At 38.7% G+C, this 25784-nt stretch overlaps 1 protein-coding gene across 1 annotated transcript in view; it reads left to right on the top strand.

The window, feature by feature from the left end:
• Positions 1-25453, top strand: part of COL6A6 (collagen type VI alpha 6 chain) — a 49723-nt gene extending 24270 nt beyond the window's left edge. The window contains 19 exon segments of the mRNA XM_068405151.1: positions 254-307; positions 1251-1286; positions 6347-6409; positions 7239-7301; positions 8205-8267; positions 9877-9939; positions 10382-10432; positions 12465-12500; positions 12629-12691; positions 13004-13066; positions 16113-16148; positions 16999-17035; positions 17612-17623; positions 17735-18222; positions 20163-20253; positions 21374-22045; positions 22921-23014; positions 23230-23501; positions 25281-25453. Of these exon segments, the coding sequence (XP_068261252.1) occupies positions 254-307; positions 1251-1286; positions 6347-6409; positions 7239-7301; positions 8205-8267; positions 9877-9939; positions 10382-10432; positions 12465-12500; positions 12629-12691; positions 13004-13066; positions 16113-16148; positions 16999-17035; positions 17612-17623; positions 17735-18222; positions 20163-20253; positions 21374-22045; positions 22921-23014; positions 23230-23501; positions 25281-25453 (2430 nt within the window).
• Positions 25454-25784: the final 331 nt, after the last annotated feature.

Raw genomic sequence — 25784 nt, 5'->3', positions numbered from 1 at the left:
TAAAAGCCTTGACCAAGTATCAGCTGTTAGTAACTGACGGATTGGGAATCCAAAGCAAGCAAGATCTCTCTGGTTTATAATTTTTGATTGTAAATAATTTGCAGAAAATAAGAATCTGCATTCAGCATGATGCAACTGATTGCAATGGAATTACTTAGGAGAAGAAACAAAGAAGGAACGTGTAAAGAAGAATGTGTAAGTAAAAGAAAAAGAAAGACTATGTAAAGAGCTTGTTCGTTACTTTGTTTTGCAGGGAGACTCAGGACCACATGGACTCCAAGGACAGCAGGGTGATGCTGGCCTTCATGTAAGAATAGTAATCAATGCAGGGCCAAAGTAACTGATACAAGATACAATGGGGTTCCCATTGAGAAAACCAGTCTTTCTCTTCTTTCTTTTATCCCACATTTAAAACTTCTGCAATGATAGGGAACAAAAATCTAACATTTTCATAGTGAAACATATTTGGCTTCAAAGTTAGTAGCTTCTGTACTGCGGTGTGTTTTGTTTTTTCTTAAATCAGGAATTTGCTGTCCTGTTAATTTCAGGTCTGATTCATGTGAAGTCTCAAGCCTTAAACTCCATGCAACCTTTTCTATGAGCCTTAATTGCTTCATAATTTCACCGTAGATAAATCTATCCCTTCTTCCTGTGACTGCAAGTTCCGTATGCCTGTTCAAGCCTATATATAAACTCACTGGCAGCTGAGCTGTTCTTTATAATTCACTAGAGACTGGAATTTATGAAGGCACCTCTTCTAGTCTATCAGAAAGGTGCCCAATGCCAAAGTCTAGAACGATGATCAGTCCTCAGTCAGCCTGCAGAACCATTTTAAAGGCCTCTAGTGGTGTGAGGCTTAACAGTAACATTCATTAGTGCTGCCGAGCTGTGTGCAGCAGGAGGCAGTGCAGACCTCTTAGCTCAGAGGGAAAGAGGGCTCTTGTTATCTTTATTTTAGCCAAGAGGCAGCTGACTGGGAAGATGTTTTCCAGAATTTTATTGAGATGCATTCCCTCTGCACTCACTAAGGGTCTAAAGCCTTTTTTTTGTATAAGACTTACTTGTGTAAGAACTTCTGTCCCAAATCCACTCTTTTCTCATTTTTACCTTAAACCTTTTTTTGGAAATAATCTCTGCTTTCTATAAGCTGTATTTGATTTGATTGTATGTATAATGTATTTTATTACAAGCTGTTGTTTCACATATTGCTCAGTATTCTGGATGTAATCTCTCGTGCCACTCCTTCCTAGGGTGCAACAGGTCGAAGAGGCCGTCCAGGTATAAAGGTGAGTGGCTGGCATTGCTGCTGGCTATCTGTATGCAGCTACATGTGTGGCCTGAGTGTTTGCTCCTCTTAAGGGAGAAATTTCAGTGTGATCCAAGACACAAGTGTTTAACAACCAAAAGTCTATATCAAGCCAAGGCAGCCTTTGGATCTCAGGTGGATGTACCAGAGGCCTTCCTGACTTGAAGGATTTAGAATTGGAAAGAAGCTTTCATTGAAATAAAAGGACAGTTACTTCTATTTTTTAAGGCAAATGTGGGAATGTAACTAGAGAAGAGACTGTCACTAAAGATGACGGGAGTGAGTAGTTGGACTGCGTTCCTGCAGCATAAGGCCAAAAGTCTTGACAGTTTTTTCCTCTTTTGCTGCATGCCTAGAGATATGTGCATGACATGCATATGCAGCAGAGACAAAATTACAGCAAGTTCTAAATGATGCTTTACTAAAACATAAACATAACACAATGTTAACTGCAGTTCTAAGATAAAAGCGTATAAAAGAATCAAGATTTTGAAAACAATTTAATTTCCCAAGGAAATATCTAAGAGAACATAGTGTAGTTTGAATGCCTGTATAGGATGTAAGGAATAGGTCTACCCCAGTGCATGCTGACTGATCATTCCAGAAAGATCCGTTGGTGGAAAATTCCCTCATATCATTGTTAGGTAGTAACCTTGGTTTTCCTAGACCAGTACCCCATGGAGCCACAATGAAAGGAAACTTTCCTGAGATGTAATTGGTAAAGACATCACTGCCATTCTCATAAAGGAAGTTTTAGATAATTTTCTTGGAAAAGAAAGCTTGTTTGTCCCAGGGTATAAATTACAAAATACAGTTATCAAACCAGTTATGTTCAAGAGTGGATTAGTGCAAGTAACAGTTAAATTCTAGGAACCTGAAAATCTGAGAAGGCTCAGATTTCTTTCTTCTTTTTTTTTTTTTTCTTTTCTTTAGGTCAGGGTAAACAAATGTTTTCCTTTGTCCATCACCCTGGCAGGAGTCTATAAGAACATCTAAAAGCATGACTCCCGTATATCTGCTTGCAAGATATATTCCATATCTCTATCCTATTGCTTACTTTCTCAAGTACAGGTTATATGATCGTTACAGGAAACACACTGTAGTTCACATTTGACCCAATCTCTCTGCAGAGATGCTAACACAGGTAAGGAAGATGGTATATGCCTTGGTACAGCATTTCCCCTTTATCTTATTGCGTATAAACCCAGGGAAACATCACAATTTTGTATATGACACTGTCAGTACCTGCAGGATGGAATATGTCTTGAAGTCCTCCCCTGTGTTGGAGCCTGGAGAATGGACAGAGTTGTAGAATGTGCAAACCTGCATTTTGAGTAGAGGTTGTTCTAATGCAACTCATCACTCACAAGCATGGTCAGAGCAAAATTCAGACCTGCTTTACCCCATCTCTTCTTTCCAAGTCATACTTATGCAATTCCAGTGCAGTCCTAGTATCAAAGAGGAGACAGGATGAAGTGCATGCACTCTTGGTCTCAGTCCTGAAGGATCAATTGTTTCAGTCTGTGCCAAAGCCCTGTTACCTTTGTCAACACTCCCAATATGAAAATGTTCAACCTGTACAAAACATGCTGTTAAACACCTGGTAACAGTTTTCTCAGTTTGATAAATTTGATATGTTTCTCATGTTTTTAATTGTGGATGCAGTATATAAATTGAAGTGCTTGCTGTGTTCTTAATTTGGCAAAAGGTTCATGATTTTTCATTAAACTTTTGCATGGATTGAGTGCTTTTTCTGTAACAGCAACAAGCATCTAAACTGAAGGCCAAGTGTAACACGTTAATAAATAACAGTGAGAATAAGCATAATGATGCAAGATAGTACGTAAGTTTCAGCAAAGGAAAAAGGCTACTGGGAGGGGTGGGATGTCTTTTATGGTAGTAATATTTCTTCAGCAGCACAGTGTTTGATTTGACTCTCATTACAGGGCTTCATGTCCCTCTCCTGTTGAGAGGAGCAGAATTTTGCTATACCTTTATTACTGTCTTCCTGTGTCCTGCAGACAGGTAACACAGGTTTTTTACATTTAAGCTGATTCAAATTATTTTTTCACTGGGAAATGACAGTCAGAATTAAGAGTCCTGCAAGTTCCCCAAACTACAGTCCAATCACATCCCAGCTTAACGCAATGCACAGGTTGGCCTTGTGCTGAAACCTATGCCCCACCTGATTTCTGAAAATCCCAATTTGGATTTCACTTTGAGAATCCAGATCTTTCCGTGTCTGTGGTATTGCAGATAGGAATAGACTCTGTAAGACTTTGATACTGTCTGCCAGCAGAGGGAAAGCACCATGCTTTGGCTACTCACAGGGATCAGTGTAACTTGAAAGAATATGAGCATTTTATAGTTACTGTTTCCTATTTCTATCTCAGAAATTCTTTGCAGGGTTTGTGCAGACATTTTAGATTAAAATATTGAACAATATTAATCAAGCCTGCCTCTTAATTAGTCCAATTCTTGCTTAATAACTCAGAAATCCATTTCTTAAGTAATTGTGTAACTTTGTGCTTTCTTTTTTTTTCCATTTGATTGCTGCTGAACTCTAAAAATCTTTGTCTGCATTTTTATGTCAGGTACCAGCAGAAAGAAATAATCCAAGTGAGCTATGAGGGCAACAGGACAAAAATTGAAGTCTGTGGAAATGGATTTGTACCTTATCTTTGTTGTACTAACAAGCACAAGAACTCTGATGTGGTTAGAAAATAAAAATGTTCAACTTGTTTAGTAAAATCAGAGTGCAGAATTAGTTGAACCTTTTGAGACAACACTCTTTATCTCCATGGGGGGCCACCTGCCCCAGTGATGAGGCCACCCTTGTGTAATATGGGAGGGAACAAGAGAGATGACTGAACCTCACAGCAACAGAGAACTTCCAAACTGTTTTCATTTAAGTACTTGATGACCAGCTTTGAGTTCTAAAAGTATAACAAAAAACATTTGCATGGGTCAGTAGGCATTAAAAGCTAGGTCCCAACCCATGTTCAGAGCACAGCTTATGTAAATAACCTGTTCACGGGAGAGGTGTAAAAAGCGAATGGCAAAGTGAATTACCCTCTTCTGTCTTCCACATCTCCTGGAAGAACTAGATGGAACAGTAAACCCTGCATTATGACACTGGCATCCATTGTTGGGTGAGATTTTGGGTGTTGTGTCCTTCCACTGAGATCTCTTGCATGGCATGGTGTTGCAAAGCAGCCACAGGGCATAGCTCTATCAGCACAAGGTATGAGAACTTCACTGTGCAGGCTTCCTGATGTCACTGGGCCAGGAAGCAGAACTGTATGGTTGTAAAGTTTACAGGGTCTTCAAGGGCCCTTCTGTGCACCACAGGATCTGGCACTGTAAGGAAATACAATACAGTCAGTCCTTCTGGAAGAGGATGGTTTTGTACTGAAATGGAATGGAATGGAAATGAATCCCTCTTTTGGATTAAGATAGATGTTGGAGGTGACGTACTCAGGGACAAATAATCAAATTACAGCCAGAATTCACCCAGCTAATGCCTAAGGACTTATACCAGGTTTAGCTGTTAATAAAAGGCACTGAAGTAACGCCCTTGTCAACTAAGTTGTTACCTTCCCTTGCAGTCAGCATGAATGCACTGCTTTTCACCATATCCTGAAAAAGACAGTTTCCCAGGACTTCTAGTTCAAGTTATCTGTTGCTCTTTGTGATAAAATGGAGACTAACTTTTTGAAATAGTCTAAAAAAACCAAAGCAGCACAGCTAGCCATTCGTAACAGTCAGAAGTAGTCAGCAGGCAGAAGGAACAGAAGGTGTGGTGTAGCCTCAGAGAGGTGTTTGTCACGGACAAGAACAACACTGCAATCTGTGTTCCGAAAGCAGAGCAAAATAGTGAAGACGTAAAGGAGAATAAACTAAGGGAAGGCATGAGAGAGAGGAAAAGGAAAAGGGAAAAAAAAGAAAAAAGAACACCAACTCTTCTGGTTTTGATTCAAAGTTAATTTAAGTAGCTGAAAACTTTCTATTTGCTTTGGATTCTAGTAGAGTGTGCCTAAGAAATTTGTCCATTTTCATTGCAGTCAAAGTGATTTTTGTGGAAGTCTCTCTATTTTTTCTATTTGATTTTTTTTTTTTTTTTTTTTTTTTTTTACAGCTGGCATAAGCCTGGCATCAGTCTACTAACTGATGTTCCGTGTTACAATATTGTTACTCTGGCTACAAAGAAGCTTGCTTAAATGCCTTTTATTTTTTTTTTTGCTATTATCTTTCATTTCATTCATATGGTGGAGAATGGAAGTTCAGCCTTTTGAACGCAGTTTTCCTCAGGAGATTCTTTCAAGAACCATCTGTTTCCTGAGAATCTTCACACATACATTTATAATTTCTGCAGTGAAAGGAGATCTGCAAAGCCTGGAATATCTTGGTGCTCATTATCACCATTTCGCTCAATCCAGCAGACAGCAAATATTTCTTATGGATGTCAGCTAAATTGACTCATCCTCAGATGGCAACTTTATGTAGATGTGAGCTGGAAAAGTGGTTTTTTTCCATCATCAAGGAAGATTTCACTTGCCTGAATAACCAGAGTGAAAGATGGGGAGTACAGAGACATCTGATTCTAGGATGAATTGTGAAGTCATGGTTCCCCCTCAGACTAGTTCTCCATGGATAAAAGTGAAGATCTGCCCTTGTGACCCTGGCTTTATGACTTCTCATGGTCTCTGCAGTGGACAAGGGTAATGCAGGAATATTGCTGAGACCATGGTGTAAAATGCGCTTAGCAAAATGCAAAGCAGACAGGACTGGCCTCTTGCACTGCAGCTTTTATATTTATCACACACTCTAAACAACAATGAAAGCTATTCAACCCTCTTGCTTTTTAATTGAGTTCTCTTCAACAGGAATTTGAAGCTGCTTGAAAGCTGTTTAGGAGCATTGAAAAACATTCAATCAAATGATACTCTGTGGAGATATGAAATTATTATCTGTTGATGTACATATGACAGGTGTTAATTTGTTTGGTTTGATTGGGGTTTTTTTGTTTTGTTCTGGCAGGGTGAGCAAGGAGATATGGGGGAAGCAGGTTACCCAGGAGACTCTGGTCTTCCAGGACCACAGGTAACTAAAAGAACTTCTGAGTTGTTTTTATGTTAGTTGTGGAGAAGATGTGTTGTCAGTCTTGACCTTTTGTTTTTCTTTTGGAATGCTTTGTTTACTTCAAAAAAATTAATATTATGAGGAAGATTCTTTCTTGGCAAATCTCCTCTGTAACCCTGAGGAATTAAATGTGGCAAGTTTCTCCTTCAGTTTATGTGGGTGCAACTTCTAGTGAAATGAAAAGAGGAAAGTGAATAGCAGAAGTGATTTAGCCAACATATCTCTAGATTACAGCATATTATCAAACAGGTATCTTCAAAATGAAGTCATTAGAAATTGCTAGCAATAAGTACATAAAATCTATAGCATTTTTGAATGTACTGTATTTCAAGGGTGCATTAAAATGATGAAAATGATATACTGATTCACAAAACCAATGAGGAAAGCTTTGTGTTTTAAAAATTTGCTTGGTGGAGACATTTTGAAGAGAATTATGGTGGTAGACTGCTTACAGTAGCTTCCAGTTTTAAGATGCTCTTAGATGCTCTAAAGATGATCTTAACTTTAAGATACAAGCATCTGGAGAAAGCATGCCTAGTTGATAGTGGGTTTCTTATGGCTCCCTTGGTATGTTAGACACCACAGTGGCTCTCTGAATATGGCCCTCAGGCAGTGACTATCTCAGCTGCTTCATAGAGGCAAATCCTTACAACCAAACAGCCAGAAGTTTCACCTGTGCATTAAGGCCTGCAAAACAGGCACTTGGATTCTGGTCATTGCAGCAATCTAATCTTCATTGAAAGGCTATCAACATTGAACTGACTTTTTTTCAATGGCTTTTTTACATTAGGGCCAAAGAGGACTGCAAGGGATCAGAGGACCTCCAGGACCACAAGGCATGCCAGGCCCTCTGGTTAGCTTTAAATAATATATTCCTGCTGTACACATTAGGGCTTTTCATTCTCAGTGTTGATATTATTATTATAAAGAGTTTTTAAAAAACTTATAGAAAGAAGAAACTGAGGATTTTTCAGTATAGTACTTAAGGAAACTGATTTGTAGCCTCATATAATAGAATAACAGCCTTGAAAGTAAGTTTAGATGGGTGAATAGGAAGTAAACTTCAGAGTTACCAAGCTTTTGCATGATTGCAATGAAAAGCCTTAGCTCTAGATTCCACTCTCAGTTCTACAGTATCAGGACTAACAGCACGGCTTGCAGCATATGTATAAATACAGATATACAGTGATGTCATTGAGGGCAAAGTTAAGATAATGGTCAGTGGTTTCATTAAAGTATGGCCTGTGAGATTTAATGCTAGGGTATGATGAGGTTGTAACTGTTGAGCACTGCCTGCTGATCTTCTCACTTGTGTGATGCTGTTGATTTTGGGGGTTCTTATTTTGGAATTACACCAATGTGACTTAGAACTGGAATGTCCTACTCCGTCAGCTTTGGGCGTCTGCTTCAGTCATGTAATGATACTCATGCTTATACACCCATTTGTATGTGTGTATATAGATATATATTGTTTGTGCACTTATGCATGTATTCACTAGGTATCTATGTAGATAGAAAATAACACTCATATCATACTTAATAACATTTTGAGAATTTTAAAGCAGTCGTACAGAAAACAGGAAATAACTGGAATGATAGCTTGACCAGTAACTCTTACTGTAGTCCTCAAAAGCCTGTTAATGTGCTAATATTTATACTGATGCTGTAATAATTTCAAGTGGCAATGAATCCTTGAGTGCAATGAGCCCTTGATTTCTTCATTGTGCACCTTTTTAACCGATACTTCTGATTACAGGCTAGTCTGGGGGCCCCAGGTTCACCTGGCTCTGTTGGGAAGTTAGGTGCAAGAGGAGCAAAGGTAAAGTTTTTTAAGGTACCTAATTACAGCAATCTAACAGTATCATTCATTCAAGAATTTGACTGAAGAAGCATGAGCTAACACTTGTGTTGTTCCTATGGAACATGTGAAGATTCTTGAGTTTTATAGACTTTTTTAGATCGCATGGGAAGTCAAGAGATGTGTTCAAGCTAATCTTACAAGCGTCAGAGCTATACTCCAGAAGTTTTTAGTGTTGTCATGAGTGCTGTTCTAATTGCTGTTGTGGTCATGGTTCTCAATGGGGCCTGGCTTCTCACAAAATGCAGTAGCGATACGGCAGTGCTGACCCTCGAGCTTGTTTTATGATTCCTAGAATCTGTTTAATCCATTGAAAATATGTACCAGTTAGTCATAGAATATCTCAAGTTGGAAGGGACCCATGAGGACCATTGAGTCCAACTCCCTGCTCCTTGCAGGACTACCTAAAACTAAACCATAGGACTAAGAGCGTCATCCAGACACTCCTTGAACTCTGACAGGCTTGGTGCCATGACCGCTTCCCTGTGGAGCCTGTTCCAGTGACTGACCACCATCTCAGTGAAGAACCTTTTCCTAATGTCCAATCTGAACTTCCCAGTTCAATGAAGTATAGCTGCTTATTTTAACCTTTCTGTTCTAAAGATTCCTAACCAGTCCAAGGAACCTTGACTGTTATGATGTCTAGTATATAGCAATGAGTATGTTGAGAACTGAATCAACATGAAGTTAAACAGAAAGGCTTATACTAATAGGTGGTCCACATTATGGTTCACTTACTTATTATAAGTGTTATCTCTTACTTTTCTTTCATTAATGTGTGTTGATATGGGAGACTTACTTTATTTAATAAAAATAACACATTTTAGGTGTTGATGCATCTTTGAATATAAAAGGCATAAATAATACCACTTAGCTAAGCCTTTCAGTCTCTTTGAAGGGTTATTACATTTGGTATATTATTACATTCAGTGACAGAGAGGTATCAGAAGGTCAAAGTGTTACTATGAAAAGTATCACTGTGTGAGAACATACAGTGAAACAGTGACAAAAATTGGGAAGAGACATAGGAATTTAACCCACTATACACTCCATTTTCTCAGTCTGGTTTTGTGCTGTTCAATATTGGGTTCTTGTTAGAAGAAAGTTCATTAAGGAAGTGAAAACCAAAAAAGCAACTGAAGAAAAGAAAACTTGCAAGAGGACTAGAGCACAGTGCAGATGGCCTGCCTGAGAAACGTCATCTGCTATCAATAGATGCTTCAAGCTGGTAGAATTCCAGTCTTATGTCCTGCTACCATTGATATAAATTTTTCCAGAAAACACTCTTTCCGCTGGTAATTCTGTATAACAATGGAAGTTCTATTGAACAAAGGCCTTTGGGGTTTAGCTGCATGGATGCTCGCCATATTCTTATTTGCCAAGTACTTTCCAGTTCCACTGCAAGGAAACTTCCATGAAACATGGTCTGTAATGGAATGTTTTCAACCAGCATCAAGTAGTCTATAAAATGTATAAGCATGCTTCAATCTAGCAGACAAGTTTACATTTCAGAAAGAAGAATTCTCCTGAATGAGGCAAACTAATTCCTTTTGTGTTTCAATTATAACAGGGTGAACCTGGTGACCCTGGAGGGAAGGGCCCAGTGGGACCAGCTGGACAGAGAGGCATGCCTGTGAGTCTTTCTGCCCTGATTCAGGGCCCCTGTAGTTTAATACCCAGCTAGCTGAATCAATACAGTTCATTGCCTTCTATTTTCTCCGTTTGATACAATTAGAATTATTTCACATTTGGTCCTCAGTTTCCTTATGGACACCAGGTTCTTTGCGGGCTAGAGAGAATATCTTTCCCCTCAAGTTCTCTAGGAGAGAGAGGATATGATAGAGGTAGGGCACACAGTGGAGAGGAACTGTGGCCTTAATCCTTGTTTTCTCTCTACAGATTTTGCCACCATTTGCTACTGTTTTTAGACTGTGTTTGTGATTGCTTGCCCTACTTCATCAGTCTTAACAGCCTGGGCACCTCATTGTAATGCAATGTCTTTATTCTGAAATGGAATTGGATGTAAATCCAATCATCTATTCAAAGCTAACTCATGGTAAATTCAACCTATGCAGGGCATGGATGGCAGAGATGCCTACGGTCCTGAAGGAAGCAAAGGAGCAAAGGTGAGTGCTTAGAGTCTGGATGTCTCACAGTCACCATTCTGCAGTGTCAAATCAAACATTACCATCCATATTCAAGTGAAAAGAAATGTAAGACATGGCCACAGTGCGTTTCTGAGGTTCAGTGAGAGGCTCAGGCTTCCCACAACCATCCTTGTGAGAAATTCTTCAATAGGATATTCTTTTGAGAACCACTCTCTCTTACTCTTTCCCTTGATGCATGTATGTGTGTATATGGATATGGGGGATTGTGCTTCTTGGAGTACACAGTGTTTTCTCCCCACTTCAGTCTGCTTGACTAGCCACTCTTTTTTGCAAGTATTCATGGGCCAGTCACCTTGGACTTTTTTAATTTTTCTTCTTTCAGAGGAGGGATTCCTTGACTACCAAGGTGAAGGTGATACTCTGCAAACTTGCTCACTGTTTTAATGTGAAATATTCTTCCCTGTGCTCCTGTGGTCCACAAAAAGATTTGAGGGTTAACCTCTGGATTGCTACATGTTTAGAAATTCTTATCGTTCCCTTCACAGCCCTTAAAAAAATGACAGTGAAATGCCTACTTCTCTAAAAACATAAGAATCCAGCTAAAATAAAAAGTATGCAGAAAGGATGAAGTCAAAATCATCACACCAGTGGCAACAATGGGTCAGTCTGTGAGCAAAGTGGTCAGGATGTTGGAAACAGCTGCAATCCTCCTTTCAGAGAGTTTGTGTAGTGTTACAATACTAGTCCTTTCCTGTTGCTTGTGAAACAGAAGTGGTCCAATGAATCTCACTGGAGGCCCATCTGTTTCACTTTTTGTGGGAGAAGCAGAGTGCAGCAAAAAAGATATGAAAGGCTTCCCAGGAGCCTCTCCAACTGATGAGCTCCTTTTTCTAAAATGGCTTTTTATTAAAATGACTCTTGATGCTTCTTATTATCTAATCTCTTTGTTTACCTTCTTAGCCCCAACAATTTCCTTTGATGGGGGAGTTTCACAGGTTACACATATGTTATATGTAAGACTAGTTCTTTTAATCTCTGGGAATCTCCCACTTGTTCATTTCAGGGAACAGCCTCCTTGTTACAAGAAATGAGCAAAAAATGTTTCTGCTAAATCTTCTTGTCATTATTCATTGTTTTAAAGGATTGACTTAAAGCCCTTCTTATACACTGATGTGTCTGCCCAAGGTTTGGCAGGACCTGAATTAAAACAATTAACAAAAACAAACAAAAAACAACCAATTCACCCCAGGATAGCGATCCATAAAGAGTTGGTTTCCCCTGATAGCTGAGAGAACAGCCTTTAGTATAGGTTTTACTTAAGTTTGCTATTAATTATACAGGTTCACAGTCACATTACACTCTCCTAGGTGTAATGTGGGGCATATGTGCATGGAATTTTCTGGAAATTGTAGGATAAAGTCATATGATGTTTGACAAGCATGTCCACTTTCATGAGAGGAAACTCTTAAAAGAAGGACACATGTAAGTGGGGTTAATTCTGATAGTTACTCTAAGGTCAAGGAAAGAGACACTTCAATTCTGATTGATCTCTGTGAGAGTTTTCATATTTCTTGTATACGAGCAAAGAACACACTGAAAATTGAAGTAATTGAAAACAATTAATGAATTTACTTCTAATGTGCCAACAAAATATTATGGTATCACTGTTTAGTATGGAGGGTACAACATTTTGAAACTGCATTCAAACACTGAGTTCTGAGTGTTATACTTTGCTTATGATCGCTGAACTTGAATTCCACTGTATCTTTCTAGGAAGCATAAATAAGTTTTGATAAAACACTTATTTGAGAAATGGAATACTCCTGAAAATTCAGAAACTGTTGGAAATTTTTAAAATGGTCTTCCTTTAGATGAACGAGGTGTTAATCTAAAATGGTGTCATTTGAGACCAGAGTAGTAGCCACTGTTACTTGAATGGACTGGAATGCTAAGAATAATTTTGAAATTGTTTTTTGTTTAAAGACATCAAACACTAAGCAGATCACAAAGTTCTAGATTCTTATGAAGTCTTTGTCCTTTCTTTTGGTAGGGAGAATCTGGATTAATAGGATATACTGGTCTAGAGGTATGATTAAATGGGCATATTTGCTTTCTTTATGTCTTGTTTTACATTATTCTTGTTTGAAAGTGGTTATCTGTCTTTATCTCTGTCTTCCCCATTCCTATAAAGTTCTGGATTTTGTTAATTTTCAGGGAGAAGATGGAGACCCAGGCATTCCAGGAGCTGAAGGACCCAAAGGAGTTAGGGGTAGAAGAGTAAGAATGGGATATCTGTGAAGAGTTCTATAAGTAAAGCCGTTATGTCTTAAGTGGTTCCTCACCAAAAATTTTTGAAATTGGTTCCCACTCTTATTTTTTTTTATTGCCATATCCTGGGCAAGAGGTCTTGAGAGAATACAGGTCTAAGTCTTTAGAGATGCTGGTTGCTAATAATTCTTAGGGGTAGTTGTCTATCTTTATGTAAATGCAGAATCTGACTCACAATATAGTTGTAGAGTTTTTTCTCTGCTGAAATTCTGCACCTGCATGTGCAGTTATAAAGAATAAAACTTGTATTTCTATTTTTAGGGTAATGCTGGCACACCAGGTTCCCTGGGAGATCCAGGGGACCAAGGACCATCAGGACTTATGGTAATATATTTTTATTTTTAAAAAATTACTCTTAGGTTCCTTTTAAACTTGCTAGTAGACTAATGGAATATTTAATAGTGTTTCATGTGATAAACTGCTTAATCATCCTGGCAGTTGTATAGAGTTACATCTTACCTGTGGATGTGTGTGCGCAAGAGCACCTGCTGTTGGAAATGGAATTGCAATGATAAAATGCAGGGCAGAATTTCTTCCACAGTATTTGGTATTGTCTTTAGGCTGGGTAAATATTTAATTAAAAAGAAGAGTGTACTAAAACGTAGAACTGGATTATTCTGCTGGAAGCCAATGTGTTTTTTAATTTAGAAAGAAAAGCCATTTAAAATCAGACTTGCAATAATAGGCACTTACTTAAAGCTTAAATTGACTGTAACGTGTTAATCCTTATATACAAGTAGATGTCTTGATGTACTTTTGCAGGGTCTGTAATTTGCATTTTATACAACAAAAAGTTTTATTCTCTGTCTAAGCAGGGAAAAGGATCGTGGATTTCAGTAGGATTTAGGACTAACATTGTAGGCAGTTAGGAAAATCCCTGTATGTGTCTATCTTTATCTTGCAGCAGTTCTGCAAATCAGCTCCATAGTGACAAGAAACAGTTACTGGTGTTAATTATTTTCTTGTTAAACTTTCTTAAGCTTGCTCCTGTAGTTTAAATGTGGAACATTATTGATAACAGTATCATAACCTGTATAACATGGCCCATGGGATACATGTAACTGAGAAAACTTTTTTTTTTTTATCATTACACTGTGCTGGTCAATGAAGGTACCTAGCCCACTTTATTTTATGATGCTGGTGTTGCAGATGGACTGACGCACTTCACTCATAAGAAAGAAGTAGCAATATATTTATTGATACAAAAACTGTGATTTAACAAAATTTGATAGTAAATGTGACAGTGGTTTAACAAGATTGGATGGCAAGGTACACTTGATTATTTACTGCATAGAGGACAGGGTCAGACAAAACTGTCAGGGAGACCCTTGCATCAAGTCATGAGGTTCAGAAAGGACTCCCTTGCTTTCTAAACTTCTGAGGGAGGAGTCTAGGTGCAGCTGGATGCAATCCTAGTCCAGACTTAGTCAACGGTTTATGTCTAAAGGATTATATATGCACAATCAATCCTTTATATCACTCAGCTGAGATTTCAAAGTTTCGCATGCTATTAATCACTTACCAAGAATCTGTTGCAGCAAAGAATCTCTCAACCTTGAGAAGTAACCTTGAGAGGCATCCCTACTCAAGGGGAGATCCTGGCACGCAGCCCACTGCTGTGCAGGAGAGCTCAAAGGGCTCTTGGGCTGCTCACTATTTATGGGGATAAGATGATTGACTTATAGTCATATTTGCATACTGACCACAGATACTAGTTTCTTCCAAATTTGGAGTCGGACATTGATCAGCACTGTGGTTAGGTGGGCACGTTGCTCAAATTAGCCACTGGCTGTTGTATTGTTATCCGTCTCCCCTGAATCCACTTTAAGTTGGATACAGCCATCATGACCAGACACATCCATTATGACCGCTGCTGGTGGTTATCGCTTGAGAGGGTTATGGGAGATAAAGGTCAGCTTGTAGGGGGTGGAGCACACCATCACAGCTGGGCACAAGAATGGCCAAGAGTGCTAGCTGGAATGCATTGCCCTCCCTGTGGCTTAGCTGATAGCATACATTACAGACGGACAGACCTTGTGTGCTGATGAGCCAGATAGCTGTTGGCCTTGCCAGTCCATGGTCCGAGAAGTCTTCAGAGAGCTTTCAAGCTCAAGATCTCCTCTTCAGATGTAGAAGTGAGAGTGGAGCTTGGGAGGTATGGGCTTGGTGGGATAATGGTAGTAGCAGTGAATCAGTGAAATGGGAAAGTGGGAACTCTGTGGGATGTGGAAGAGAGAGGGATGCAGGAAGAGGTACAGGTAGTAGGCAGGGACAGCCAAAACAGGCCTGTTTTACCCATCCTTCCTAACTTGGTGGCATGATTATCCATATGGGTCAAATCTGCACAACTCAGTCACCAGCACTAAGCTGCTGCAAGTAGCATTTATTAGGGCTCAGGCAATTCACAGTTAACTCTTGCTGAACAGTACCAAAGAAAAACTAGGACCTGCTGGGAAACATAAGAAGATAAAAGCATGGAATGGCTGTGATGGTGCTAGCAGCAAGACAGCAGAGGAGATGAGGGAGGTAGCTCAGGCAGGAGATGAAGGAATTGGAAGGTTAATTGGAGGGCGAAGGAGCAAATATGGAGGTGGGGTTGTAATTTGGGGTTGTAAGGAAGTATATGATTTTGGTAAACTGTAGTATTATGGTAGAGAGAGGCTAAGGTAAGGTTGAGGGATGTGGAGTTCCAATTTTTCTGGTGTATCTCACTGCAGCTCCCTGCGAGTAAGTGAAAATTTTCAGTACTCTTGCTGCACATCTGAATTGCACATGAGGAAAACTCTTAAGCTACCTTGAAAAAAAGTTATTTTCCTGTTGATTAAACAATACTTTTATTTTGGAAAAAAGTGCTTGGAATCCTGACATTTGCCCACAGCTCCCAAGGAGAAGGCTGCAGAGGAGCCAAAGCTAGCTAGACTGGTTGAACAGTCATGATGTGTGGTCTGCAGGATCTCTCAAGGTAGAACTGTGGGGATTGTACCCTGCAAGAGGAGAGGGCAAGCCTATCACACATCAGATGTTTAAAAAGATGTAAGGTGCAGATAACTGAACCACTGCACAGAAATTGCTATTTAGAAAGAAAATCCAATTCTAAATTTTATTGGTCCTCAAGGGCAACAAGTATTGAACATGTATAAAACCATTAAGGAAAATGGACTGAGAAACAGGTCTGAGTAGTAGTCTGCAACTGTATTTGGAACAGGTCCACAGAAATTGGTGCTGGGAACTGATATCTCCTCATATTTCAAGTTCACAAACGGTTGTCAGGGAAATACTGTATGCCTGCATTTTCTTTGGGCTGCAGAGTCATAGATGGAAATACGTTATCAGGGTCTGATTTTCTGGACCTGTGTTTAATTTGTTTCAGGGTGCCAAGGGACCAATGGGCACCATTTTAATGGAAGTAAGTAATCACCTTACAGCTAACTGCACACTGCATGGAATTACGGTTTTAGTCTTCCATTTATAAGCACTGACTGCAATGAGTACAGTTAGCTGTTATAAAACAGTATCCTTTTCAAATACTTGTCAGAGTGCAGTGGACTCTTCTGTTCTGCAAATAATCAATGAATGAGAAACAATTATGCATACGGATTAATGCCACGTCCAAACTCTTATGAAATGTTGGACCATTAATATTGCTTTATCTGTCTCTCTGTTCACATCATTTTACACACCAGCTCAGGTTTAGGGTTACTTTTCACTCTCTTGTAAAGGAAGGCATTTCCTCAGCAACAGCTATTTTCACTGGGAATAGCAGGGCAGGATTTCTTCAGAATCCTAATCCAGTGTAAAATGAACACTTCTGAGTAAAGGCTCCATCTAACTCTTGCATGGACAACTACCTGCAGGCAGTACTATTGCAGGTGTGTTCTATGTCCAGAGGGGGTCTTCTCCTTCTTCATGGACCTCTCTCTTCCTATGTGAGTTCCTGTTGAAATGCTCATTCTCCTATGGAAGTGCCATTGCCTGATGACCTAGATCAGACTACTACACAAAATAAAGAATGGATAAATGGTTGCTTAATACTCCAGAGCGTGATTAAATGCCAACAGAGCATCCTTAGTTTCTGCAGCAGAGGCAGAGCCCCTGTACTATTTGAAATAGAGACGAACTGGAATGTGTGATTCTGGATTTACTGTAGTGAATTAGTTCAGGAGCTGGGATATGTTCAGCTCAAACCAATAGTAAGATTCCCAGTCTGGGATGGACCGGGATTTGCCGTTGATTGCTTTTTTGTTTTGCTCCTGCAGCCTTGTGAACTTGTGAATTTTACACGAAAAAACTGCCGTAAGTAGGGAGCATCTTCTTTTACCTCTGATTCCACCTAGTCACTTTTCTTAAATGGAATAGTCTCCATTGGAAGCTCTGTAAACTGGTAGTTTGTATCTAGGTTCAGTTTGCTGATGACTACTAGTTGTTAACTGTGAGGGGTTTTCAGCAGGTGTATGAAACAGGCTTACACTTTTTGCTTATTTTTCCTATCTCTTAATTACAAAAACTGTAACAATGTCTCTTTTCCTCATTTAAGACTAAATTAATTCTTTGGCATTGTGCCAATCCCTTTGGGGAATTCTCTGAGAGAAGACAATGTTCGTGTTTCACCTGTCCTCCAGATTTGGAGTGTTCATTGTCTCTGACTTGTGTGCTCAGCAGAACCCAGAACAATTTCTTTAATTCTCATCCAGTAAAATTGCACTATTTTGAGTATTTGATTGTGAAAGAGGAGTGTTGTCTCTCACTGACAGATTCTGTCAGTTGTCTGAGCTTTGGATCAGGCTCTTCAGTGAAAGCAAGGGAATATGTCACTATTTTAATGAATATGAGTCCAAAATAATTTATTTGCTCTCCATCTCTTCATTCCAGCTTGCTCATCAGGTAAGCCCATCTGGCCTCTGTATGTCCATTCTTTTATAGCTTGAAGAAAAAAACTAACAATGTTTGAGTTGTGGAAAGGTTCTCACACAAATTTTTTATTTCAATATACAGACACATGTCCAGTTTATCCAACTGAAGTGGCATTTGCCTTCGATATGTCTGAAGATGTTACACCAGCTGCATTTGAAAGAATGAGGAACATCGTTATTTTATTGCTGAAGACCATTAAGATCAGTGAAAGCAATTGCCCAACAGGCGCTCGTGTCTCTGTTGTTTCTTTCAATACCAATATGCGCTACCTCATCCGATTCTCAGAATTCCAAAAAAGCAACTTGCTGCTACAAGCAGTCCAGAGAATACCCCTAGAGAGATCCACTGGAAAACGTAATATTGGGGCAGCCATGAGATTTGTTGCAAGAAATGTCTTTAAACGTGTTCGTCAGGGTGTCCTCACACGAAAAGTTGCTCTATTTTTTGCCAATGGTCCATCGCAGGATGATGTTGCCATCAGCACAGCTGTACTTGAGTTGAGTGCCTTGGATATCACTCCAGTGGTTATTGCCTTCAGCGAAGTGCCAAATGTCAGACGTGCCTTCTCAGTGAGTAGATAGACTACAGAAAATTGAGTGGGTCATCCATTTACTTAGTGTCTACTAGTATTTGAGTAAAGTGTGCTCTCAAGCCAGTGAGTTCTACAGAAACTGTCTAATTCCCTATTAGAAAGGGATATTAAAGGTTACTATTTTAACAACGGAACACTTATTCACTTGACCATAATGATCATTATCTGACCTCTTTCTGCACATGAATTATTTATGACTTGTGCTTTTAGGCCAAGTCACAGAATTTCAATAACATTGTGTTAATTTCACTTGGTTACCTATGCCATTTCTCTTCTGAAGTTGTGACAAGTGCTAACCATTTAATTAACAAACTGTGGCCCTAGTTTCTGGAAAAAGTAGTAGTAGAAGGCTTCAAGTACACCATTTTTTTTTTTTCAAAAGAAAATTAAATGAAGCAAACCCCCTTTTGATAGCTGTATTGCCATTAGTACAGGAGAAAATTAACTTTTGTTTTAAAATATGACTTCATATGAAAAGATAGTAAACAAAAATAAGCAAGCCATTTTACCAGATACCAAAGGAAAACAATTATAAGTTTCTTGAAGGTTTCATAATATGGATTCCATATTCTCTCTCTTTTCAGTGTATTTTTGTATCATCTCTGCTCGGTTTTAACTATTTTGAAATAAATTTCCTTCCAGCTGCTGTTTCTTCAAAGGTATCCTTATAGAAGAAAACTATATTTACTTAACATCTGACAAAAAGCGCAAAACTTGGAGTCTAAGTTCTGATCTAGTAGTGTCTAAGTCATCCCTTTAATCTTCATATTAAATTTATTCTCATGCAACCTAATATCTATGAGTCAATTCACATATTTGTCTGGCTGAATGTTAATTTAGCAGAATGAAAAAATTCTGCTGGCATAGGAGAAGGAAACTTATAGTTTATTCACTGGGTTGCTCCACAGGATAAACAGGAGCAAGCATCAGTATTTTGTTTACGTAGTGTAAGCAGGTTACGAATCTGAATGCATATGACTACATCTGGTATTTACAAAGGTACCAACTTTCCATAAATCAGTTTTCAGAGTAGAAAAGTTTAAAAAAGCTGCTTAGCAGGGGGAAAGGCAAAAAATTCACTGCCCAGCTCTCCTTTACATTTACAGTGATGGTAAGGCAACCAACCTCACCACCACCACCCAAGAAAATACACCCTCCCGTTTTCTTTCAGATGGACTTCTGCCCTTGCAGTTGAGAGGTGGTTTAATCTTCATGATCCTACCAGCCTGTAGCCACAGATACTTACTGGCTTTAGTTAGTTTGCTTTAGGAGCCTCACTTTGGAGATCACTTAAACAGTCATTGCCAATTCTAATTCGTTTGAAGAGGCCTATCGATAACATCCTTTACAGACATTAATCAGAAGTTAATTGTGTTGTGTATGTGTTGTGCATAACACGCACAAAGCTGAAGTTTAATGCAAAGAAGTAATTGTTTCTTTCCTCACCATTTTAGCTTATCCATATATATGGTTCATTTCGTGCAATATTATGATATTTTACAGCCATTTTTACTTATCTTAGTCCACAAGGAAATGTTTTTTCCCTTGAATCACATTAGGGTGAGATTGGGTGGTCAGTGAAATTGTAAGATGTTGGAGCTTCTTCAGGGTTCCTCAAGCATTTCTGTGGTCAAATCATCTACTGGGAAATATTGTCTTACTTCAGCTGATTACAGGCAACACATAGGTTGTTCTAATGCTAGAATTTTCTCTCCCAAGAAAACATCTTCACTGTGGGGGATTTCTCTTTGTCCCAGAAAGAGCTGAGATAGGAGATCCTCCCCTTTTCTCTGTAGCAGCCTACCAAGAAAAGAAAAAAAAGTGATAGCCCTGGCCAAAAAAAAAAAGTCTTAATATTTTTTACCTGTGCTTTAACTATCTTTTGAATGTTACTTTTGTGTCTGCTTTAAAACATAGATTGATGATACTAGAAGATTTCAATTATTTGTTTGGGAACGACAACAGGATGAAACTTTGGAGAGCATCACATATTGTACACTCTGCTTCGGTAAGACATTTTACAAATTCCAGCTGTTGTATTGGTCTTTTTACTCTTTCAATAACAAAATCCTATCGATTTTATTTTGCAACGTGGTGTTGGTGTATTTTTAAGATACCTGTTAAACATGTTTGTGCTTAAATAGAAAAAAAATGATTTAATGAACAATGCATCAGGCAGAGTATTACTGCCATAAGTGGTTCTACAAGGAGTCCGCAAAGATGCGTTAAGAGCTGATTCCTTATATACACTCGCACCAGCACCAATCCCATGAGTGGTTGCATGGGCAACTCAGCTCTGGTGCAAAGGTGGCCTCTGAGTGCTTGCATTCCAGGATGGCTACAAGACCAGGCTGTGGCTGTCGCTCGTTATCACCAAGAGAAACTTCACTCCCTTACAGGAGTAATGTCTCTGTCATTCCTGCTTCCAGCCAGTTTAACCCCTTCTGCAATTGGGCCTTCTTGCCCTCCAAGCTAGATCATTCCTTGCTTACAGATTACCACTGCTGAGAAGTTATAATTTGAATTTCCCTTTCAGTGGATTGTAAGAATTAGAATCTCAAAACCACAAAAGCTGTTTAATTAGTTGCCGTCTCAGCCATGTGAAATGAATTTTTTCAATTACCAATTGTGTAATTGTTTCAAATACCAAATGTGTTTGGTATTTCCTTTTTAACAGAAATGCGCTTAAAATAGCATTATGATTCTGGGAAACCAGGCTCGTTTACTGTAAATCCTACGTTGTGAAGGGGGTAGGAGCTACTAAATGATAATACTTCAGAATGCTGAACGATGGTCTGAGATGAAAAATAGAGTTTGTTCCAGTGCCCTTTTACACTGTTTAGATTTCAACAGAAGTTCTCAAGGGAACTCTTATCTGTTAAGTTTTACCTTATCAACATTTTTTTCTCTCATGCCTGCATAATTTCCCATGGTATCTCAAAACCTTGTTCAGCAAGACTCATCTGTTGTTCCTCACTAGAGCAACAAGATTGCTAGTTGCCAAATTGATTTATTTAAATAAAAATCTAAGAAAAATTAAGTAGATGAATAGGACTGATTTTTTTTCTAAACTGTTGCTTTTGTTGTATTGCTAAATAGTTTGCTGCCTGTTGGCTCTTCCTCTTTAGATAAATGCAAACCAAGTACCAACTGTGAGGTGCCCTTTTCTCCTCCTGTTCTGATGGATATGGATATCACTTACATCATGGACAGCTCTCGCAGCATCAGCAGTGAAGAGTTTCAGAGAGCCAAAGAATTTGTGAGCAACATGCTAGATCAGTTTGTTGTTTCCTCACAGCCAAACGAATCATATGCAGGCATCAGAGTGGCACTGGTGCAGCAGGCTCCCAGGGGCTTCCTGCCTGACAGAAACCAGACCCCTGTGGCCCTGGAGTTTGATCTAGTCACATACAGCAGTAAAGATTTGATGAAGAAACATATCCAAGAGGCTGTTCACCAACTGGAAGGGCCATCAGCCATTGCTTCTGCCCTACAGTGGACAGTTGAAAATGTGTTCTTTAAAGCTCCCAGACAAAGAAAACACAGGGTCATATTTGCAATAGTTGGAAGCAAAACAAGCATGTGGGACAGAGAGAAGCTGGGAGAGATTTCACTCGGAGCCAAGTGCCAAGGATTTACCTTGTTCACTCTTGCGCTTGGCAATGATGTGAGTGACAGTCAGCTGATGGAGCTGTCAAGTTCCCCCACAGACCAGCACTTACTGACATTGGGCAGGGTTTCAACGCCTGAGATGGCATATGCTCAGAGGTTTAGCCGGGCATTTCTAAATCTTCTACAACGTAAGTAGCTCACAATGGTGTTTGCTTAAGTTATGGAAAGAAAGAGAAGTGCTGTGAAGAAAAATGTAGTCAGTGTATATGTGCTATCATTCAGTTTCTAGTCACAATTTAGCTAGCCAATCTTTCATCTTTAGTTTGCTGCAGATGCTGGACACTAATGGAGGTGCCAGTAATGACAGAACAGCATTATATTCTAATGGTGCCTTAGGCCAAAGACTTAAGTAGGTTTTTTTTTCTCTTAAGTTTGTATTTAGTGTGTGGCTTTGATTCCACTTTCACTAAAGAAAGACCATTCTTCAGCTAAGAGAACTCAGTTATATTCCTCATTTAGGCCTGCATTTCTGCTCTGACCATTGGCATGTCTAGATTTACTGAGCTGTTTATGCCTATTTAGGCTTTGGGGCAGATACAAGTTTAAACATTTAGCAGATTTGGCATTAAACTTTCTTTACTCAGTTATTCCTCCTCTGTAGAGCAGAGAAAGAACTACTTCACTTTTCAAGACACATTCATGCAGATTAGCAGGTCTTAGATGCTTTGAAATACAAACAAGAATATCAGAAGGAAATTGTCATAATTTAAAATCCTCATCAGAAGCATGTACTTAGAGACATAAAAGTTTCTATAGAAGGATTAATAACGTATTACAGAGCAAGACAAAAGTATAAAAGGTTAGTTCAGGAGTCATTCTCATCTAGATGATGTCTAACATAATTTTCCTGGACATAGTGCCAGTCACTCTAGATACGGTGTGTTACTTACTGAAAGATGCGAACTCCAGTTCACAACAAAAAAATCGTGTAGTGCTTTTTATTAAACATACTGGGGTTTGGAGGACTTTAAAACTCACCTGTGGTATCTGTCTTTCCCTACAGAAGAAATGAACAATTATCCTTCACCTGAACTTCAAGAAGAGTGTGAAAACTTAGATCAGGGAGACATACAACAGCAAGTGTCTATAATTGAAAGGTTTGGAATTGCCTATTAAACTTCTTGAGTGTGTATCTCTTAACATAAGATTTCTCCCTTTGGGTTAGTAGTTATATTCAAAGTAGCTTTAATAGAAACGGGATCAGGATCAAAAATATTTTTCACAGTATTCAGAAGAAATGAACCAGATGCATTTTTCAAGGACAAACTGGTGCTTAAATACTTACTTTAGTTTTTTCTCCTCTCCTTGGAAGGGTGCCTTTTCCTGGAACTGATGAAACTGTTTACGGTCATGGTTTAGAAGACATTGAAAGAAGTGAAAGTAGAGTACTGGAGAATATTAAAGAGACCACCACAGAACCTGTGTACACAAAACCAGAAATGAGATACGATTATGAGGAGAATGAGTATTTCACAGAGGAAGGTGCTGAAGGAGAAAAGCCACAAGAATATGGAGAAGCTCAGGAGGAGAACAAGGAAAACTTAGAGGCAACAGTAGAAACTAGAACTGCCTATAGTGATTATGGTATGATTTTAGAATATGAAAATCTTTTTTTAATTCAGTAAAAAGACTCTAAATTGTGAAAGACTGAGCTGAATATTTACACAGTATGAAGCATTTCCATTAATTACATTTCCAAAGCATTTTGTCACCGTATGTTTGTATTCAGTCCAAATCTATACAGTAAGAGTTTGTAATTAAAGGCTGAACGGCCGGAGCCATTATGATTTTAGTTTGTAACTTTTTGTAATAATGTAATAAGTTCTAATCCCCTTTACTAAAACATATGATCATTTTAAATCCCCCAGTTGCACCATAATTACTGAGTTACTCCTGCTGCTAACTTAGCTCAACATGGAGGAAGTAAATATGTCTCTGCTACAGTCTGTTCCTGTAGGAAGAACAGGATCCCTCAGCAGGGGTATCCTGTCAAAATATATGTTCTTCATGTTTTTTACTTTGCTTCCTAATTATGCATTTTTCTTTGCAGATTTGCCATTTGATACAATAGGTATGGGAAGCTGATCATGAGACAATTTGTCACCAACATTCTTTTAACACTATTGAGTGCTTTTATTGGTTAGACTACAACTGGAGAGAATTTCTGTTAAAAAAATGCAATGGTGTCTGCATAGCTTTGGGTGTGGTAGCTCATTGTTATAGCTGCCATTCCTTTTGTTTTTCATCTCTCTCCACTCGAAAATGATTCTGGGAATGTCTAGAGAGGACCAATGCTTTTGCTTGGTCCCGTCGCCTAACTGCATATGTACAATCTTGAATCAGTGCTCCCATTAACCAGTTCATGAACTCTGTGGCCACATAGAAAATTCAGTAGCATGAAGATATTTTACTCTTTATACATTACAAATAAAGTATTTCCTGTGAGGAAGTAGTCAGGGTCATTGCACTGATGTTGTGAGCAGTGACCTAAGCTACTTATGGGAGACATACGAACTGCTGTTCCCAATCCTGAGTTGTAATTAGTGGTCCAACAGTTTACTTCTAAAAATATGTAGCACAGTTCCAGAACTTGCCTTTTGAGAGATGTGCTTTGTACTGATCTGTTGCTTGAGATTATTATTTTTCAGTTGATTAGGAGGACGAGATGATGTCACTTTAAATCTTTAAGTTGGGTAGTTTTATCAGGATTTTGCTTTACTTCTCGGTGCTTCCCTTTCGATGTTGTACAGATACCAAAGTCTAGAGCTGCTCTTCTGACTTCATTTGAGTAACTCTGAATTTACATTGGTGAAAGCTGATTAGATCTGTACTTACTGAGTACCAGATTGCTACAAAGCATGCTACTCTCGCCTACTTTTGGGCCAATTTATGCAATTTAAATCTATTATGGGATTTGGCTAAGAGACTATCATGGATAATTTAACCATCTATGTATGTTAATTTATGACATTTTACTGATGGATACCAGTAAAACAAGTTGGAATAAAGAAGAGGGACTATTTACCTAGCCCTTATAGACCAAATATAATAATTTTACAATAATTTTAGTAAAAAGTCTGTATTAGAAGACTAAAGACCTTTTCTCATTCCTTCTGTTTATGCCACTGAAAATCTAGTTGTTTCAGACATTCTTTCTGGTTAAATCAATCATAAGAAGAGGGGCTTCAGACCGGATCAGCACTGTGGGTTTGTGGATGAATACTTAGTGAATCTTTGTAAGACCTTGAACACTGGCTACCTCTTTCATCTGCCAGTTTGCACTGAATGTTGCTTTTTCCTGAAATTACAATGCTGAGAAGGGTGGATCTTTCATTAAATCTGTCTCTTATTCCCCTTTTCCAGATGCATGTGACCTTGTGCAAGATAGTGGAGAATGTGAGAATTATGTTCTGAAGTGGTACTACGACAAAGAGCAGAAGATGTGTGGTCAGTTCTGGTACGGGGGCTGTGGAGGCAATAAAAATAGATTTGAAACACAAGAAGAATGTGCATTCTTGTGTATAGAGTCTTCCTAGTGCAGAGACACATAAATTTCTTTAATTCTTCAGTTACACTATCAGGGTGATGGGGAAAAGGGATTGAAAGAGAAAGCTTTATATAGCCACTCAGCTCTCACCTTTCAGTTGAAAGAAATACTTGATTATGAAGTTATTATCTAGTAACTTAATAGTGAAAAAAAATTAAAACTATTTCACAGTTGATCTAACATGTTGAGTACAGAGAAACTTGTTAGCCAACAATGTATTGTTTAAAAGGGATAAAAGTATTGAAACTTTACTTTCTTCCATAAACACCAAACTGTGCATTTTTAAATGTACTGAATAAAATAAAACAATACCTCAGAGA

The sequence above is a fragment of the Nyctibius grandis genome, chromosome 7 (assembly GCF_013368605.1).
Source record: "Nyctibius grandis isolate bNycGra1 chromosome 7, bNycGra1.pri, whole genome shotgun sequence".
In the NCBI taxonomy this organism is placed as follows: Eukaryota; Metazoa; Chordata; class Aves; order Nyctibiiformes; family Nyctibiidae; genus Nyctibius; species Nyctibius grandis.
This window is presented reverse-complemented; position numbering and strand designations above follow the sequence as displayed.